The sequence below is a fragment of the Knufia obscura genome (genome assembly GCF_036327395.1).
Source record: "Knufia obscura strain CCFEE 5817 isolate CBS 148926 chromosome Unknown scaffold_3, whole genome shotgun sequence".
In the NCBI taxonomy this organism is placed as follows: Eukaryota; Fungi; Ascomycota; class Eurotiomycetes; order Chaetothyriales; family Trichomeriaceae; genus Knufia; species Knufia obscura.
In genome coordinates this window covers 1,115,551-1,134,542 of record NW_027042689.1, presented here as the reverse complement: position 1 = coordinate 1,134,542, position 18,992 = coordinate 1,115,551, and the positions used below count along the sequence as shown (strand labels likewise).

General features: G+C 52.6%; 11 protein-coding genes across 11 annotated transcripts; 6 read left to right on the top strand and 5 right to left on the bottom strand.

Moving 5' to 3' along the window:
* Positions 1-478: 478 nt before the first annotated feature.
* PMZ80_003491 (uncharacterized protein) lies at positions 479-1,536 on the top strand (the record flags this gene model as incomplete). The annotated part of the gene is made up of 2 exons (XM_064871920.1): positions 479-955; positions 1,009-1,536. The coding sequence occupies 2 exons, from the start codon at positions 479-481 to the stop codon at positions 1,534-1,536; spliced, it is 1,005 nt and encodes a 334-aa protein (XP_064732300.1).
* A 363-nt stretch (positions 1,537-1,899) lies between these two features.
* RRP12 (pre-rRNA processing protein) lies at positions 1,900-5,805 on the top strand (the record flags this gene model as incomplete). Its single annotated transcript, XM_064871919.1, has 1 exon — positions 1,900-5,805. The coding sequence occupies one exon, from the start codon at positions 1,900-1,902 to the stop codon at positions 5,803-5,805; it is 3,906 nt and encodes a 1,301-aa protein (XP_064732299.1).
* Positions 5,806-6,121: 316 nt separating this feature from the next.
* On the top strand, positions 6,122-8,194 carry NUA3 (putative component of NuA3 histone acetyltransferase complex; the record flags this gene model as incomplete). The annotated part of the gene is made up of 1 exon (XM_064871918.1): positions 6,122-8,194. The coding sequence occupies one exon, from the start codon at positions 6,122-6,124 to the stop codon at positions 8,192-8,194; it is 2,073 nt and encodes a 690-aa protein (XP_064732298.1).
* A 581-nt stretch (positions 8,195-8,775) lies between these two features.
* On the top strand, positions 8,776-9,687 carry PMZ80_003488 (uncharacterized protein; the record flags this gene model as incomplete). Its single annotated transcript, XM_064871917.1, has 1 exon — positions 8,776-9,687. The coding sequence occupies one exon, from the start codon at positions 8,776-8,778 to the stop codon at positions 9,685-9,687; it is 912 nt and encodes a 303-aa protein (XP_064732297.1).
* An 827-nt stretch (positions 9,688-10,514) lies between these two features.
* Positions 10,515-10,988, top strand: PMZ80_003487 (uncharacterized protein; the record flags this gene model as incomplete). Its single annotated transcript, XM_064871916.1, has 1 exon — positions 10,515-10,988. The coding sequence occupies one exon, from the start codon at positions 10,515-10,517 to the stop codon at positions 10,986-10,988; it is 474 nt and encodes a 157-aa protein (XP_064732296.1).
* Positions 10,989-11,312: 324 nt separating this feature from the next.
* On the bottom strand, positions 11,313-11,795 carry PMZ80_003486 (uncharacterized protein; the record flags this gene model as incomplete). The annotated part of the gene is made up of 2 exons (XM_064871915.1): positions 11,313-11,503; positions 11,570-11,795. 2 exons carry the CDS (start codon positions 11,793-11,795, stop codon positions 11,313-11,315), a joined length of 417 nt encoding a protein of 138 aa, XP_064732295.1.
* A 424-nt stretch (positions 11,796-12,219) lies between these two features.
* On the bottom strand, positions 12,220-12,612 carry PMZ80_003485 (uncharacterized protein; the record flags this gene model as incomplete). Its single annotated transcript, XM_064871914.1, has 1 exon — positions 12,220-12,612. One exon carries the CDS (start codon positions 12,610-12,612, stop codon positions 12,220-12,222), a length of 393 nt encoding a protein of 130 aa, XP_064732294.1.
* Positions 12,613-13,380: 768 nt separating this feature from the next.
* PMZ80_003484 (uncharacterized protein) lies at positions 13,381-14,610 on the bottom strand (the record flags this gene model as incomplete). Its single annotated transcript, XM_064871913.1, has 1 exon — positions 13,381-14,610. The coding sequence occupies one exon, from the start codon at positions 14,608-14,610 to the stop codon at positions 13,381-13,383; it is 1,230 nt and encodes a 409-aa protein (XP_064732293.1).
* A 687-nt stretch (positions 14,611-15,297) lies between these two features.
* Positions 15,298-15,904, bottom strand: PMZ80_003483 (uncharacterized protein; the record flags this gene model as incomplete). Its single annotated transcript, XM_064871912.1, has 2 exons — positions 15,298-15,803; positions 15,856-15,904. 2 exons carry the CDS (start codon positions 15,902-15,904, stop codon positions 15,298-15,300), a joined length of 555 nt encoding a protein of 184 aa, XP_064732292.1.
* A 1,019-nt stretch (positions 15,905-16,923) lies between these two features.
* PMZ80_003482 (uncharacterized protein) lies at positions 16,924-17,786 on the top strand (the record flags this gene model as incomplete). The annotated part of the gene is made up of 3 exons (XM_064871911.1): positions 16,924-16,958; positions 17,005-17,140; positions 17,187-17,786. The coding sequence occupies 3 exons, from the start codon at positions 16,924-16,926 to the stop codon at positions 17,784-17,786; spliced, it is 771 nt and encodes a 256-aa protein (XP_064732291.1).
* Positions 17,787-18,037: 251 nt separating this feature from the next.
* PMZ80_003481 (uncharacterized protein) lies at positions 18,038-18,796 on the bottom strand (the record flags this gene model as incomplete). The annotated part of the gene is made up of 1 exon (XM_064871910.1): positions 18,038-18,796. One exon carries the CDS (start codon positions 18,794-18,796, stop codon positions 18,038-18,040), a length of 759 nt encoding a protein of 252 aa, XP_064732290.1.
* Between the last annotated feature and the right edge of the window lie 196 nt (positions 18,797-18,992).

Sequence of the window (18,992 nt, the reverse complement as noted above, 5' to 3'; positions counted from 1 at the left end):
ACAACCAAATCTGAGAGAATGGACCAAGGACTAAATCGAGGCGTTTCGGATCTCAGCCGAGATCTCGGCTAGAAGATGGCTGCATCAGCATCAGACCTTGCACTGTTCAGGACCTGTACAGTGTCTCGAAGGACACACCCCGCCGGCGAAGGCGGATTGTGATAGCCGGAGGGATACCAGGAATGCTTCTTTGTGCAATGCTTTCAATGAGTGACCACGGAGATTTGCAGTGGAAGGAAACGCTCTGCAGGCCACGGAGCAAAATAGCCGAGTTCTCAACATCAAGCAGGGCTATTGTTTCAGACTCACCATCCATGTCTTCACGACGAGAGGCGTATATAGCTGGACCATTCGGCAGCAGAGGTATACTCTCACCAAGCCAATCCTTCATTCACCGCCACTCGTTATTCACCATCATTCAGTCAAGCCGACCTTGACTTTCCATTCGTTCTAGCCAATTACCGTTACCTCCCGAAAGATGCATTACTCACTTCTCCTCGCTGCCGTGACAGCGCCACTGGCCACAGCTCTTCCCTGGGTCAAGAACCCTCCTTCCTCCTCTCTGAACGCTCGACAGGCAGCCTCCGGCTCGGTCGACGAACTCTTCAAGTCCAAGGGCAAAACGTACTTCGGCACAGCCACTGATGAGCACCTCTTCTCCACCGCACAGGACGCAGCTATCATCCAAGCAGATTTCGGCCAACTTACGCCCGAGAACAGCATGAAGTGGGATTCCCTCGAGCCAACTCGTGGCCAGTTCAACTTCGCTGGAGCGGACGCTCTGATGGACTTCGCTGAAGCCAATGGAAAGATCGTCCGTGGTCATACCCTCGTCTGGCACAGTCAGTTGCCCAGCTGGGTCAGCGCTATCACCGACCCAGCTGAGTTGACGGAGGTGATTGAGAATCACGTCTCGACTGTAGTGGGCCGATACAAGGGGAGGATCTATGCTTGGGTATGCGTTACCTTCTATAATACCCCTGAACGCCATATGCTAACGAGATTCAGGATGTAGTCAACGAGATGTTCAACGAAGACGGCTCCATCCGCAGCTCGGTCTTCAGCGACGTGCTGGGCGAAGACTTCGTGTCCATCGCCTTCAACGCCGCAAGGGCCGCGGATCCAAATGCCAAGCTATACATCAACGAATACAACCTCGACAACGGCAACTACGCAAAGGTCACCACCGGCATGGTTGCACACGTCAAGAAGTGGCTCGCCGCTGGTGTCCCCATCGATGGCATTGGAAGCCAGACTCACCTGCCAAGTATCGGCTCTGTCAATGTCGGTGACGCCCTCGATGCCCTTGCTGGCTCTGGTGTCAGCGAGGTCGCTATCACAGAACTTGACATCAGCGACGCGCCAGTCGATGGCTACGTTGCTGCTGTTCAGGGATGTTTGGATCAGCCTAAGTGTGTTGGTGTTACCGTTTGGGGTATCAGAGATCAGGACAGCTGGCGCACGGGTGAGAACCCGTTGTTGTTTGATGATAGCTACAACGCGAAGCCTGCTTACGATGCTATCATGGCGCTTTGAGCGGGTGGTTGGGTATCATATTCGGTAGGGGGAGTGTGCGAACGTGTCTGGGAACGTCACACAGACACCGAGCAAGTTGGTCTTCGTTTCGATGGGCTTGAATACATACGGTAGCAGGCTATTTAGTTCTTCATCCATTCAGTGATGCAGACAGAAATTGAGATGATCCTTAGAACGACGGACCCTGGCTCGTTGAAGCTGCTTCACGCTAGATCATTCGTAGCCTAGTGTCACCTGCTCTGCCGATCTATCGATAACAACCCAAGCGTAACAAAAAATGTTCTGAGACGTGAATTCCAAGTCGCAAGTGCGCGCTGGTCGGTCTGCACAATACAGTCTCTTGAAAGAGACACAGCGGTCGCCATGTCTCTCGAAGAGAAGCTCGAGAAGATCAAGACGCCAAATCTCGAGAACCAGAGACACACAGCCGTAGTGCTCAGCAGCATCGAGGACACCCTCCGAGAACAAAACACCAAATTCACTCCGACCGCATATTTCGCTGCCCTGCTAGCACTGCTGAAGCAGGTAACTAACGATGGTGGCGCAAGTGAACCGAATGAACTCGTTACCTCGACAGTATATCTCCTCGATTTGATAACCACTCATGTACCGGCTGCACTCCTCCGTACGCAATTCGCACCGATCGTCTCTCTACTGGCACCATACCTCAGCCCAGAAGGCAGCAACTCCGCGCTTCTGAAATCAGCAGTCGGCTGCATTGAGTCGATACTCGTAGCCCAAGACGGCGCAGCATGGAACCTGCCCTCCACCCAAATCAGCCCGCGACAAGCCCTCACCGCCCTCCTCCCACTCGCAATCGACCAGCGTCCCAAGATCCGCAGAAGAGCACAGGATGCTATCAAGACAATACTACAGAATCCTCCGCCAGGCCCGTCAATAGACCATCCAGCTGCAGAACTCTGCGCGATCGCAGCCCAGAATAACCTCAAGAGCGCGGTGCAGGTCGTCCACCAGAACAGAAAACAGAAGAACAAGAGTGCGGGTGATGACGGTAATGACCCATCCGTCATCCATGCTCTACAGTTGATCAAGACGATTGCTATTGCATCTGGCGGCTGGCCGAGCAAGAAGATTGAGACGCTATGTGAGATTCTACTTAGCATATCACGATCCCGTAATGATTTCCTGGTCATGAGTGCATTCGAGGTCTTTGAGGTCATCTTTGAGGGCATGCAAGATGAGGTCTCGTCCGCTAAGTTGCCACGGCTGCTCGAGGCGATCGTCGAGTTAAAGCCACAGTCGAATGATGCGCAGCTTCTGCCGCCTTGGATCGCGATTTTGTCGAGAGGTTATGGCGCTTATGCACAAGTTGAGGCTGAGGAGGTCTTTGCGAAGTTGCCGGAGCTGATGGACCTTGCGGCGGAGTTCCTGCCGAATGCTTCGCATAATATTAGGGTTTCTGCGTCGGAGTGTTTGGTGAGTTTCTTTGCGAATTGTGTGCCGAGTAGTGTTATACTTGAGCCTTCGGTGTATGATGAGAAAGTGCTGCAGCAGATCGCGGATAGGGCGGTGGAGTTGCTGTCTGTGAAGTACCAGACTGCGTGGATGGAGGTGTTTAATGTGCTCTCTGCATCGTTTGATGCTTTGCGATGGAGAGGTGATCCTTACCTTTTGCCTCTTGTGAAGGCTGTGGGTGAGCTGAGAGGCAACAATAGCTTCCAGGGCAAGAAGGAGGCGGACGAGGTGCTTGGTCATGCTATTCGCGCTCTTGGGCCGCAGGCTGTATTGAGTGTTCTGCCGCTCAATCTCGTCAAGCCTCAGAAGAATCAAGCAGGTCGAGCTTGGCTGCTGCCACTGTTCAGAGACAATGTGACGAATACGAACTTGGCTCACTTCAAGTCTGAGCTTGTGCCATTGTCAGAGACGATGTATCAGCGGGTTATGGATCATGGCCAAGCTGAGAAGACGATGGACGTCAAGGTATACGAGACAGTTGTTCAGCAAGTCTGGTCGATATTGCCTGGATACTGTGACTTGCCCATTGATCTGCGAACTGCCGTCGACCAGAAATTTGCAGAGTTGCTCTCCAATGTGCTTTACAAGCAAGCCGATCTCAGAGTCAACGTCTGCCGAGGACTCCAAAATCTCGTCGAATCGAACCAAGCAATTCTCGAAGCTGATGCTGACGCAGAAGAGCTACAAGTCGAGCACAGAACAACAAAAGAGGATGCTCAACAGAACATCACTTATCTCGCGTCACTCGCGAGCAATTTTCTCGCAGTCCTCATGAACGTCTACAGTGAGACCCTGCCACAATCGCGAGCCTACATCCTCCAGTGCATCAACGCATACCTAAGCATCACACCCGAAAAGGACCTAATAGACACCTTCGAACGAGTCGGCACAATGCTCGAAGCAGAACTCCCCGCCGCAGACGCGCCACCACCTAAGAAACAACCCATCCAACCAAACCGAAACAACATGCCACCGACATCCCATACCCTCCTGGACCTCGTCATCGCGCTCTCCGTCCATCTCCCTCGATCAAAGTTCGCAGCCCTATTCTCCCTCGCCAGCAACATCATCACGAACCCAGCAATACTCGCTTCCGACCCCCAACTCATCAAAAAAGCCTACAAACTCATCCCCCGCCTCGCAACCTCCGAGACAGGTCAACAAGCCCTGCAATCCCGCTCGTCAGACCTCCAACGCCTAATCATCCTCACCTCCGAAAAGACACCCGTCCCCGCCCGCCGTGACAGAACACTGGCTATTGACACCATAATCTCCTTCCTCAGCAACGAGGACCTTCACTTCATCCCGACTATCCTCTCCGAGCTCGTGCTCTCCTGCAAGGACAGCAACGAGAAAGCCCGCACCGCCGGGTTCAGCACCCTCTTCTCCGCTGCGCGCAAAATCGCAGATGCGCCGCCGAACACAATGATTCGGAATAGCCTGGTGCCGCATATGCCCGATGATACGCCCGATGCCGTTGCCTCAGTGGAGGAACTCTTCACAATGGTCAGCGCGGGTCTAGCCGGCGTAGCTCCACATATGGTCAGTGCGAGTATCACGGCGCTCGGCGCTCTGCTGTATGAGTACCACGAGCATGACGCGCTGTCTGGGAATATGAAAAGTGAACTCGTGGATACAGTCACCATGTTCATCCAATCGAACAATCGCGAGATCGTGCGTGCAGTCCTCGGCTTCGTGAAGGTCATTGTTGTCATCCTTCCGCTTGAGGCTTTGGAGCCACGGATTGGAGCGCTGGTCCCGCAGTTGTTGGTCTGGAGTAAGGAGAATAAAGGGCGCTTGAAGGCGAAGGTGAAGAATATTCTTGATCGGTTGGTGAGGCGGTTTGGAGGGGCGCAGGTGGAGGAGTGGGCGGGGCCTGAGGCGAAGAAACTTATTGTTAATATTCGGAAGGCGAGGGAGCGGGCTAGGCGGAAGAAGACGAGTAGTGGGGAGGCTGACTCTGATGAAGATGAGGAAGGAGCTGGGAAGGCCGGTCAGAAGACTTATGATAATGAGTATGATGAGGCGGTGTATGGGTCTGATGATGACTCGGAGATATTGGGGAGTGAAGAGGATGGGGATGATGATGATGCGATGAGTGGTGTTACGATGAAGAGTAAGACGACCAACAAAACTGGTAAGAGTGGGAAGCCGGGTAAAGGCGGGAGAGATCAGTTCATTAGGGAGGAGGAAGACGATGAGCCGCTTGATCTGTTGGATCCGAAGAGTATGTCTGCGATTTCGTCTTCGAGGCATTCGTCAACGAAACTTGGTGGACAACAGCAGAGGAAGACCAAGGCGCGGTATAACGAGGATGGAAAGCTCGTGTTTGGTGGCCCCGAAGACGATGGAGATGATACGATGATTGATGGGGATGCGAGCAACGGCAACGGCAAGGGAGCGGTTGACGCGTATCTCGATGCTGTGTCTGGTCCGCATGCTGTTCAACGAGGTCAAAAGGGGAAATTGAAGGTTAAGTCCGGAATGCAGAAGTCAACTCGGCAGAAGTCAAAAGCAGGAAACGACGAGGACATGCTCGATGTCGAGGAGGCGAGGGAAGTCGCGAGGAAGATTATGTCTGGAAAGGGCGGCCCGCAGACTCAGAGTCCTAGGAGCCCGATACAGAAGAGTCAAGGGAATCAGCGGAGAAGTCTTGGTAATGAGAAGGTCAAGACTGATGGTACAGGAGGTGGAGATGGCATTGACAAAAGACGGAGCAAACCCGGACCTGGAAAGAGGGGCGTGAGGTTCTCGAGTCATCCTGCCAGGAGGGGCCAGGGGAAGAGGAGATGAGTATTCGGTCCATACATACGACTTGAGGTAGAGCTTTTAGCGTCTCAGCTTTCGGCGTCGTGGTTCCTACGAAGACGCTCTCCACTTGTTGCACATGCGCGGACTACGTAGGAGCCACTTACATATCAGCACTCAGTTCTCGGATGTACTGTAGCTCATGTTTTGTAGTAGTTCGTGGCATGATCCTCAGCAGACGCATCAGTGGACCCTGATTCTCGAAAATTGCCTTTTTCGGCTACTGTAGCGATTCTCGAATTTTTGTAGAAAGTGTTAGCATGAGTACAATACACAAACCTTTCTGGTAATCATCTTTACAATGGCACCGACCGCCGAGACGAGTTTGAAGCGCAAGGCAGAATCCGTAAACAATAAAAGTTCTCCCTCGAAGAAGCGCAACACGAGCGACATCCGCAAAGCATTTCGGGACGATCTATTCGAGACTCAGACTGTGAAGTCTTTCCACGATAGCTATGCCACCAGCGAGCCATACCCGCATGCAGTGGTGGCGAACCTGATACAAGAGGACCTTCTGCGCAATGTCCGCAGTGAGATTACCGAGAATATTCACTTCACTCTGAAGGAAACCGACATCTATCGCATACACCAGTCTGGAGACCTGGCGAACTTGTCCAACCTCGACCAGGAGTCTCTGAAACGCCTGCCGAGTCTTGTTAAGCTACGAGATGCATTGTACAGCTCAGAATTTCGAGAATGGGTCTCAGAGGTCACGGGCGCAGGCAAGGTGTCTGGGCGCAAGACGGATATGGCTGTGAATGTCTATACACCAGGAAGTTACCTGCTATGCCACGACGATGTGATAGGGAGTAGGAGAGTCAGCTACATCCTCTATCTGACCGATCCGGACAACCCATGGCAAGCGGAGTGGGGAGGTGGTCTGAGGCTGTACCCAACCGAGCCAAAGAAGAACAAATCCGGAGAAGAAATCAAGGTGCCACTGGCCGAGTGGAACGTCAACATACCACCCAGCTTCTCACAGCTGAGTTTCTTCGCCGTCAGACCAGGCGAGAGCTACCACGACGTCGAAGAGGTCTACCACGGCAAAGACGCCCAAGAAGACAAAGGCAGGATACGCATGGCCGTCAGCGGCTGGTTCCACATCCCCCAAGAAGGAGAAGACGGCTACGAGGCAGGCGTCGAAGAAGCCCAAGCCCAAAAATCAAGTCTAGCACAACTTCAAGGCGCAGCCGACGAGTTCGACGAACCCCAAGCAACCTTCCGCCACTTCGACGAGCCCCGAACAGTAGCAAATGCCTCCGCAACCGGAACAGAAGACGACCCCAGCGCCACAGACGACGAGGACGAAACCCTTCTCACAGAGCAAGACCTAACCTTCCTCCTCCAATACATCACACCCGGCTTCCTCGTCCCCGACAAACTCGAAGAACTCTCCGAATCCTTCGAGTTGACATCCATGCTCCAACTCGAGTCCTTCCTCGCAGATAAATTCACAAAAGATCTAAAACCGTACATCGAGCGCATCGACCAGCCCGCTTTCGAGAGCCACGTCAACCCCTGGCCTATAGCCCGACCACCGCATAAACACCGCTTCGCGTATCTCACTGAATCGACAGCGCCGGCAAGCGATTACAACCCAATCGCACAGCTGCTGAATGACCTCCTCCACTCCCACGCCTTCAGAAAGTGGCTAGCTCTAGCCACGGGTCTCAGTCCATCGAGTCTCCTCCGCCAACACGCACTTGCGCGACGTTTCAGAGCAGGTCACGACTATGCGTTGGCGAATACATACACAGGCGACCAGCCACGACTAGAGTTCACGATAAATCTAAGTCCAAGTACAGGGTGGCAGCGTGAGGAGCCAACGGAGTCTGTACCAAAAACGAACACAAACACAAACGGCAAGCATAAACCCGGCATGAATGGCGCCTCATCCTCATCAACGAAAGATACCCTCGTCGATGTTCAAGAGGTAGCAGAGTACGGCGGCGAAGAAGTCTACATGGCCGCCGACGACGATGATGCATCCGTGCATTCACGCGCTCTCCCCAGCGTAGGCAAGAAATCGCGAGACTACGATCCGGCTGTATACCAATCTAACAATTTTGATGGAGACGACGACGGCGGGATTCTGTTCACGAATGCGCCAAGCTGGAATACGTTTTCTGTTGTGCTGAGGGATAAAGGGACAATGCGGTTTGTGAAGTATGTGTCTCAGGCGGCTAAGGGGGATCGATGGGATGTTAAGGGGGAGGTTGAGTTGAGTGCAGATGCTTTTGATGGGGAGGGGGAGGACTTAGACGAAAACGGGGATCTGGGGGTGATGGGGGAGGATGATGTGGAGGAGGAGATTGAATTTGATGAGGATGAAGAACAAGAAGTCAGTAGTGAGGAGGAGGCTGCGACGGGATAGAGCGCACTCAGCGTGCTGGTCAATTGGTGGAAGGATCGATAAATAGATTACTTGTAAAAAGCAGGTGATACAATCTTAAGCAGAAGAGAACGCGGTCGCAGCCCCCCAATCGTGCCAGACATAGGCGATATCTCCGTTACATTTTGCCTTGTGATCAGTTTGCTGGGCACAATTGCACCGAGTTAACGCCAAGCCGACGTCACCAGACCTAAATTAGGCAGTCCATATGGCATTCGGCGGAATGATCCAGCAATCTTGGTCGCAAGCCTCATTCATTATTACCAAATTTCTCTACGACCATACCTCAAGACTCACCTACTCGATCTATCTCGAAGCATTATACTTCGTAACAAAAGCAACCAAAAACCTTGCGCTCAGTCAACAGCTTTGCCCTACCGAAAACTTCTATCATCATCCTCCGCCACGATCACTCCCAGCCACACGACATCGAATCCCTACAGTAACTCTAGAGGCAACAACATCCAACCCCAACGCTACGAGCACAAGCCACAGAGCTAGATACCCTCTCCTAGGCTGGGCCCCACCATCACCCCACCACCCACCAAACTCACCAACCAACCATGTCCCTAAACTGGGTCATGCTCCCCGACCCCCCATCCTCCTCAAATTCCACCACCTTCATCCCCCTCCCCCGCGAAACCACAATCTTCACCTCCTCCCACCGCACATCCCTCTCCCTAACAACCCCCAAACACCACAACAACTACCCAGCCCACACGCCCCACCCCAACATCTCCATCACAAGCAGCGACGGAACAGTCTACCTCACAAACCAACGCATAATCTACCTGCCCCGCCCCGCGCCCCACTCAACAATCACGAGTAATGTCCCCAGCTTCAAATCCTTCAGTTGTGGGCTGTTAAATCTACATGATACGCATCTTGTCATGCCGTGGTTTGGGCCGAATGCGTGGACGGCGGTTGTTGAGACGGTGCCAGGGGGTGGGTTGCATAGCCCTGGAGCTGGAAGTGCGGGGATCGAATTGAGGTTCACGTTCAAGGAGGGCGGGGCGCCGGAGTTTACGGGGAAGTTTGAGGCGATTAAGGAGAGGTTGAGGGAGGTTGTTAATGTTGCGAGGCAGGCGAATGGGAGTGAGAGGGGATCCGGTGGCGGTGGTGGAGCTAATGGTGTGGATTTGAGGAATGTGCATCTTGAGCAGTTGCCAAGGTATGAGGATAGTGGCGGGGATAGGATGGCGCCGGATGAGCGAACGAACCGTGAGGAAGAACAGGAGCCGGTGGAGGCTGTTCCACCTAATGCAACGGCGGATCAGGTGAGGGCTATGGCTGCTGTGCCTGCGACAAGGAGGGATGAGGAGGCTGTACGGAGACGGAGTAGAGAAGAGGAGGATGAGAGTAGGGGTGAGGTGCCGGTTGATGCGCCGCCGGGATATGAGGAGGCGCAGAGGGAGAGCGTGCAGGCTGAGATGGAGTGGAGGTTACAGGATGGGGGGAGGGGGAAGGAAGACTAGCACCAGAGGTTGGGCTGATGATCACGATTTTTGATTTCTATGAAGTGTGACTTTTTAGACAATTACACTATTAATATGAGAAGACTCTCGCAATAACACACGGGTGCTATTTCTTCAGTATCTTGTGCCGTGGAGGTACAAACTCTCATTTAGGTGAAGGCTCGTCTGCGGTGAGTGCTCATCGACCCTGGACTAGATGTAATGCCTTTCCTGGTCTGAGTTGAAAACCACACCAATACATTTCATGTTACCACAGTTTTAATGTACTTCCGAATGCACTTTCCCTGTTTTCTAGTGTCTGTCCTCTGTGAGCCGGAGCTCCTGTGAACACGAGGATGGCAAGCTAGTCCTCCCCATGAATGGCGGCCACTAGAAGCATCCACGCGTGGCAGTCGTGCTTTCCTCATCGTACCAGCCCAACACGATGCATAAAGCTATCAAGACCACATTCAGAATCTTTCCCAACTCCTTCGAGATAGGCGTGCCAGGTCGTGTAGCACGTTCATCCAACACTGACCACCATGCGATCATCCGAACGATGTTACAACCTAAGCTGCAAGCAGTCAATATGCTCAAACCGAGTTTGCCTCCGCCTTTGTGCTAGAGACAGACGATGGCTACTTAGACAACGAAGAACAAAGAAACAACTGACCTCCCGCACGTGGACTGGCCATGAAGTAGACAATGGACGAGCGCATTGGACACTAACCTCATGCATAACACCGATAGAGCAACCATAACATGCACGTTTCCCATGGACGACCGACAACGTCCCTATCCGACCAGACCGTCGGCAACAACCACAGTGCAGTAACACACCCACAACCATGAACCGCGTCCTCGCCTCCCTCGCCATCCTCTGGGCCACCACAAGCACAACCCTCGCATCAACCATCCCAGAGCCTGATGCCTCAACCATCTTAGAGCCCAACTCAACACCGAACCTCCAAACCCGCGACCTCTCCATCTTCATCATGGAATTAGACCAAACAAACTGGTACGGCAACCCCAAATGGAACCCCCATATCGTCGACCCAGGCGTCTGCTACAGCCGCACAGAGACAAGGCCACAATGGTCCCGCGACACACCTGACACCGCGCCTCCGTGGAGTATCGCCCTGGGTGATAACCTGGCTTGTGACTTCTTCAGTGAGATCGGGTGTGGGGGGAAGGGGGTGTTGAAGTGGATTAGGCAGCAGGATCTTATTTTGAGGAATAGCAAGCATCCGATGTGGAAGGAGTATGGGTTTGGGGTGGATGGGAGTGGGCCGTGGAGTTGGAGGTGTACTGTAACTGTGTAGATAGAACTAGATGATGATGATGGAGTGGGTGGTGGGTGGTTGGGGCGGTCTAATGGGCAGTGAGCTAGCGAGGAATGTATGCATGTTCCATGAGAACTGAGGAAGATTCATACCGCATACCTGCGAGACATGGAGGCGCATACGAAGAGAGGATCTTCGGCACGCACGATCCTCACCAATGTCCTCTAACCCATTATCTTGAGTAGATCTGACTCGAAAACCTCTCGTCTGTTGTCTGAAAACTCTCTTGTCATTCATGCCCATATAATATATACATTTGCGCCGTCGAATGGTTCATACCGCCTCGTGTCCCTCTTGGTCCCCTCAGAACTTCTCCCCCTTCGGCCCAATCGTATTCCCCAGTCTGAAATCTGAACCCTTCGAACCCATAGCCTGCGTCGCAGTAGGATACTTCGTCTCAATATAATTGGCCTCCGCCGAACTCTGCAGATAATTCTGTTCGTAGCCCTTGTAACCCGTTACCTTCGCCGTCTTGAGTAGTTGCAGGTATCGATCTGCCATTTTGTTAGCCTTCTCATTCCCCCTCTACACTCCGTTGAGTGGAGTCTGTGTATGCACACCTCTATACTTCCCACACTTCTCCAAATGATTCACGCCCTCTCGGTGGTAGCACTTCCCCATTTCTTCACGAACGAGCCGTGCCATCATGACTTGGACCCATTGCTCACGGATGATTGCGTCTCGGGCGTTGGCGACGGCCTCGCCGTTTCCCATGTCGACGCCATCGAAGGTGGGTGGGACGGTGGGCTTCTTCCGTAGGAAGGACTCGGACTCTGGGGTGGGCATGTTGGTGGTTTGGGTTGTAGGCTTGAGGGTTGGGAAGGGTTTGAGAGTTTAGGCGGACAGTCGCCCGGTACGACCGGCTATGCTGCGGTAGAGGTTGTCGTGACGGTTGCAAGTCTTTCTTGGGGAGGTAGGCTCGCCTGGCTACGATAGTGTTTTGTCTGTTGCGTCGTTGCGAACTATGCACGAAGTCGCTGCAGTGATATACAAGCTTCCTATTGGCGGGAGCTCGACCTGATATATGCCAAGAGATTACGGCGGAACACTCAGCACTTGTGGCTATAGTCAAAACATGAATGCGCAAATCAATTTCATACGCATCACATTGAGGACATCCTAAGCTACAGAAAACACAGCTTGCGTGACTATGGCAGAGCTCTGATCGTGTAATGCGATGCTTTTGAGCTGTCCACCGCAAAATTGACGTCTAGTCCTTGTTTGTCCCGTCCAAATACCCCTTCTTAACCACACTCCCCTTAACACTCGGTCCCATCCTCTCCAAATACTCAATCTTCAACGGCTCCTCAATAATATCCTTCCCAAGCGTCTTCGCCGCCAGAATCTCATACGGCTTCGTCTTCATCTGCACATTATCAAACCAGTCTCTGTCTTTATTCCAGCACTCAAGAAGTCGAAAGCTATTGGGCTTCAATGGGTCGCGGAGAATCTCGAAGAAGAGACACTCGGATTGCTTGAAGACTGTCTGCCATGCTTCGAATTCGGCTTCGAGCCAGGCGTCGACGTGTTCGGGTTTGATGGTCCAGGTTACGACGAGGAAGAGTTGTTTGGTTTGTTGTTGCTGTTCTTGTTGGGTGGACATTGTGGTGTTGTTTGTGCTGCTGTCTGTTGAACGTGCTTCGTGCTGGTGTTAACAGGTGATTGAAGCGCTCAGGATTTCCAGTGGATGAGCGAGGTACTTATTCATATTCTCATGGCTAGGCCCCGAGCATAGAGTGTCCCTCCGCTAGGCGTCTCACCTGGTGTCGAAACCGCCCCCACGAATCAGCCAAACCCTAAATGGTTAGCCATGAGAGGCATGACCACGCTCTTTTCTGGGCCTTGGCGGACGCTCGTAGCATTTAACCGTTCCGTGCCTGACTGCCCCGACAGCTTCTTCGAGGTCTGGTGCTCAGATTGTAACACTCGATATATAGTGGCATAAAGTGGGTGCGTCATTCACACATATGACCAATCGATGCTTGGCGCGTCCTAACGCTTAGTAACCTTGCAACTCTCCCTGTAGCGAGTCTACTTACTTACAGTAAAGCCCTAGAGCCTGGAATTCGTAAGCTGGGCGCCCAAGAAGCAGCACTGCCAGACGTGTCAATGATGTTTCACCGTTTTGTCCGCGACTTCGTTCCCACGTCCGAGTGTTACAACTTGAGTCTGTACACGTGAGCGCTTTTGACGCTAGATCTCACTTGTTGGCTTTCCGTCCGGCTGCCGGAGTGTACGGAGGAACAGTTCTTTCCAGTGCTGTCTTCATGGTTGTCTTCGCTCACTGCGCGATCGAAGGACCGAAGGGCGGAGACATGTACATTATCTCGAACTTAACCACACATTTAGACCGAATCGTCCCGCTCCAATCTTACGTACCACCACCGTCCCAGCCCATAATCCGATTCATACCCTTCTGGTTCCGCCCTAACACATCCCTCGGAACATTGACACGTGGCGATGCCGGTCGAGGCGAACTCATCGAAATCCTCGAAGCTGTCTTCTTGTGTTTGAGGTCCTGCTTCTGAGTCGTCGAAACAGGCGACACGCCCTTCGCGTGGGCAGGCGAAGTCGAATTCGATACCGGAGTCGATGCTGACGCTGTACTCCGACCCCACCACGACCAGCCAGAAGTCGCAGCAGTAGCGGCAGCGGTATTACTAGTCGCAGCCGACACATTCTGCGATTGGGAATCCCGACTCCCCACATCCGCACTCCTATCTTTGTCCTTATCCGCTTTTACCACGACGGCACTCCCACTTCCCATACCCGTCGCCCCAACTTGAATCTGCGCATTCATCTGCTCCATCTCCTCGATTAACTTCCTACTCTCCTCATCCTGCTCCTGTTCCTGCTCGACAACCCCACTCACAACACCACTCCCATTCCCATCTTCTCCACCCACACCCACACCACCACTCGTCTCACCGACTGGCTCAACAACCCCACCCTCCCTCCCCAACCTCCCCTCCTCAACACAAATCAACGCAATCAACTCCCCCTTCCTCCTCGCCGCACTCCTCCTCGAGATCTTCTTCCTCTCCGGATCAACAACCCCATTCTTGCTGTATCCGAACTTTGCCTCACGCTCCACGGTCTCCCGGATAGTCTGGGCCTCGAAGTGTGCTATATTCTCTACGCGGGCACGGTGGCAGGCGGGACAGAGGAAGGGCAGGATGTAGGTGTGGAGGGGGTGGCGTGTGGGGTTTGGGCAGGGCGCGGGCGTAAGTGGCGGCTCGTTCCCGGGATTAGATTTCGAGTCAGATTTGCCGTTATGGAGCGAGGTGGGCGGACTTGTGCCGTATGCGTCGATTATGTCTGTTCCGTCTGCGTCGTTGGGTTTAGCGGCTGTGGGGATGGGGGATGTAGGTGATGCTGGTGTTGAGTTGTGGAGTTGCTTTGCGAATTCGAATTCTTGGGGTGATGGGAAGGAGGTGGTGAAGGCGTGGACTGAGGTTGGGGTATCGGGTTCTTGGGAGGTTGGGTTGGTTGAGCTTGGCGTCGAGGATGCTTTTGAGCAGGGCTTGGTATGTTTGATGGGCTTAGAGGATATTGAGATATGGCCGCATAGTGAGAAGAGGTAGGTTGTGTAAAAGCACATTTTTGGGGGTCTGGTATTGCGGCTGATACTTGAGAAATGGCGGATGAATGCTCCTCAACGCCTTGCTACCTTAGTAACCTGTACTGTCTGTTACTGTTAGCGTGTTCGGTGTAGAGAAGCGGCTTGTGTGTCTGCATAGCGCAGGAGAGCCGGAAGATTGAAAGGCACGTCAATGGCACGTCACGAGACAGCATTTTGCCATTTGCATCCAGGGACGCAGGCAAAGATGCATGCATGCTAACACCGAGGAACACGTCTGGACAATGAAGATCGAGGAGGCTTTGTTCGATCAAACCATGTTCTCGACAATATGTGTTCTAGTGTCGTACTTCTTTGTGAGCCCAAGACGGGAAACACGGCGCACGGACCAGATGGAAAAGATCTCGAGAATATAGGAGAAAAGTCCTGGGCAAAATAGGTCTGTAGTGCGTCTATCATTCAGTCGTAGCTACCATTCAGGCAAGCTGTAGGGTATCATCTGGTCTCAAACTCTGCTTGCCACTGTCCAAATTCCTTCAAAAAGTCCGTCAGTAATGTTTCTCTGCCAATCATATCGGGTGTGGGTATCGTTCAGTTGCTGGCCTCGTCGTCTTGTGATTTTGCGTGCGGGCTGACTCAGGTGGCGCTTGAACTTGATGATGAGGGTTGTTGCGGGGTTGCTGATCGTCGTCCAACTGGCAGCATAACTTACTCCTCTGGTGCCAGAACAACCTTGTTACCTCTTCCGGATAATGCCTCGCCAACATCAGCCTTTTTGCCCGTCCAATCCTCTTTCTCCTCATCTTCGATCTCGGCGCCTGTCCTCTGCCCTCTTGCATGCAGCTCATCCTTGTGTGCTTCAGCTTTGGCGTCAAGATTCTGAGTGATGCTCTCTGCGCCGGCATGACCGCCGCCGCCACCACCCTGGACAGCTTCCGCAACGTCACCTTCACCAGCAGCTCGCATCTGCTCTCCTTCTAGGTTTGGCTGCTTTGAATACGGGTGTCCGGCATCTGACTGTCCGATGTCCTTCTCCTTCAGTGGACCAGTGTCACCGCGACCAAGTGCTGAGCCGGTAGCGGCCTCACCGTGCTGAGATGGGACATCGTGTTGCTCTCGGTGGTCAATGGGCTGATCGCCAGAAGAGGACTTATCGTGGGATGTGGCTGTCTCTTCAGTGGTCTTCGAAGCTGCATTTTGCGCTTGGTTCAAACCTTTGATATATGCATTAGACAATGTTCTATCGCATCCGAACTTGTTGCATACCGGTCTGTTGCGACGGCTGGGACGGCGCTGAGGGATCGAGGTCGGACATGGTTATGGGATGTGTATCTCGACTTTAGGGTAGGTGTGTTCTTGTTGCTAGGATGATCAGTGGGACGACGTCTGGGTAAACCTAACTACTCACCGCGTCTTGTCTGCTGGACAATAATGGTACGAGAATGTTCTTGGGTTCTCGTCTGGAACGTCTTGTATAAAACGATCTCGAATGAGGATGTAAATAATAATGTGGTTGGCTCTGCACCACCGAAGTGCGTAGAATGACCGCATTTTCGCTCTCTCCCACCGCTGACATCATCGAAGATCGACTTTGGGTTCATGCTAGCGCACCAGTTCATGCAAGATAGTTCTCGATAGCCAGATTGTTATCCATTCGATTGCAACACCGTCCGAATTTCCATATCATGATAACGAAAACGATAGCGTGTTGCTGCCCTGAACTGTGGTAAACACGTGCCATAATCTGACAGTAGTGCTGTCCCTCACGGATTCTGCGAAGCGACAACGTTGCTCGCACGTGAGGGACACACGAGCAATTCTCCCTGGAATACTGTAATAAGAAAGCATGCCAATGCCCCGATAGAGATCCCGTTTGGCCCCATGGACAACAACATGAACGTAGTCAATAGTGCGAAGATGACTAGGCAACGGTGACCCGACTGAAGTAGAGGACGTATTCCAAAAATGGGTGCCTCCCGATGTGTGCAGCTAGCCCCGGCTAGGGTGAAGGTTTTGTAGATGACTGCCACTTCCTCCCATCATCTGCAGGAACATACCTGCAAATATCAATCACAACTGAACCGTGGACTATTGTGTACTTTCTAGCATGAAGGACAACGCCCACTTTCAACTCGACCTCGCTAACATGTTTCTCGATGAGGACGACGTGATTTCTGTAAGTCTTTCTGAGGATAAGGTCAAGTTTGCAAACGGCGGCCCACACAGCAGCTGCCTATTTAGCAACGACTTTCTCGTCTTCTCGGCTCTTGCCAATCCTGCAACACACAGCAATTGTATCGGCTGCAGCTCCTTCTCAATCCTCAGTCCTCCAGCATGCCTGTCGACTTGGGTACAACAGATCCCAAACAGTAAGTCTTTCCATGGACCTCGTGACTTTATTGACATGGCTACCAGAGATGCCGAAGCCACAAACATTCTGAAGAAAGAGAACGAACTGGGTAGAGCGGCAAAAGCACTTCTTGAGAGCCAGAGACGATTGATGAGAGAGCCAGCCATCACTGCACAGATGGGCGAGATCAGCAAGCAGATGGTGATGTCTTGTTGCTCACAGCAGAAATCTTAGCTGACGGCAACAGTATGGCCAAGGGCAGATCGCACAAACCGACTCATTGTCTGCTCTGCCCAACGAGCTCAAATGCAACATTTGGTCTTTCCTTGATGACCCTGCCGACAAGCTCATGTTCGCACTTACCTGCAAGTGGAACGCCGCCATGTTCGAGATGTTGAAGATCGGTCCTGAGGTAGCCCAGCCCAAGGCGGCCTCGAAAGGGTCCAAATCCAAGAAAAAAGCCAGCACGACTACCAGCAACAAGACATCGACAAAGAAGTCCAAGAGACGTGTTGTCAAGAAGTCCGATTTCATCCATCTCATTCCTGTTCTACAGAGACTCGAAGAGTGGATGCCTCCAAAATACAGACTCTGCTTCGAATGCCTTCGCTTTCGTCGAAAAGACGTCGTCAAGGAGAAGGGCCGTCACAAGGGGTATTGGACGCCAGGTGTGAAGATACAGGCCAAGAAAAGCAAGCTGAATAGCAAGGACGTCAACACCATGAGACAAACTGGACCTCACTGCCCAGAATGCACTGTGCGACGGAGCTTACAGGTCGTGAAAACGAAAGGTAGGTTCAAGGAGTTGGAGGAGATTGTTGATGAGACCGTTGGCCTTAACTCCTGAACGAATGGTCGATCGGTCTGGCTGACGCAGAATGGTGTAGAAGTGATACGGGCACGTAAGGTGTGACATGATGGGCAACAGTCGAGCTGTACGCTGGCGATACGAGGCCATCGGATAAGCACCGTCGAGAGCAATGGCAGGCATGGCGAGGATGAGCTGAGTGGCCATGAGACTTGCTTGCTATAGACACAATTCGCTTCCTCTGAGCAGATAAAAGCACATCAATGAGATATGCCCTTCATTTCCTTGAGTCATCCTTTGGCACCTTTGTTGGTGTTTAGCTTGTCTTTGAAAGGTCTGTACGGTGCCGCAACCTCGTGTTCATTCGGTGTAGCGCCTCTAGCAAAATCGTTCTCTGAGACTCCAGGATGACGTTTCTGCATCTCGTGCAGATTGTCCAGAGGCTTACCGACAATATGGTATTTGGACCACTCAATAGGCGGACATCGAGCTACATTCTGTGCGTTTGGCAGGCGCCGAAATTTCGATGCTGTCTCACCATTGTTGGTAGGTTCGTCATCGCCGTCCTCGTTCTCATACTCAACATCGTCAAAGGTGATTTCGCTGGACATGGGTTTCTTCAACTTCCCTGCTCGCAGATCATCAGCAAAGCCACGTGGATCGTCTAATGCAGTGTCCTTGATATTGTCGAGATCACGGATATCTTTCAGGCTCTGCTGGCGCTGCATCTGCAGCAAAGATATCGTAGCTCGCAGTGCTATAGCGTCTGCATTGTCGTCGAGACTGAGCGGCAGGGGTGCTGGCTCATCAATCCATGGCTTTTCTGGCTTTTCTGGCTTGTCTGATTTTTCCTGCGCCGGCAGCTTTTCATGGGAGAGCGTAGGTGTCACAGGCGAATACGAAGGCCTTGGAGGGCTACTAGACCCGTCTTTTGGTGCAACGCTGCTAGCGATTTGTGGTTCAACAGGGGTCGTCAAAGGAGAAGTCTTGAGCACGAGTTTGAGCCTCCGTGAAGGCTGTTGTTCCGAAGCCGATTCGTCACCGGACATCGTTAGACAAACCTCATCGGTGACAGTTTTGTGGAAAGAAGAACTTCAAATGCCGAAATTAGAGGTCAAAAAGTGCCCAATCCGTGCATGGTTTGCCGCAATCGAAACGTTTCGAACTGTGGAGACGATCCGAGGTTTTGGCACAAGGATCTTTGTGTTTTCCGGAGGTTTGAAACGGGAGGATTTCGGAGTGAGC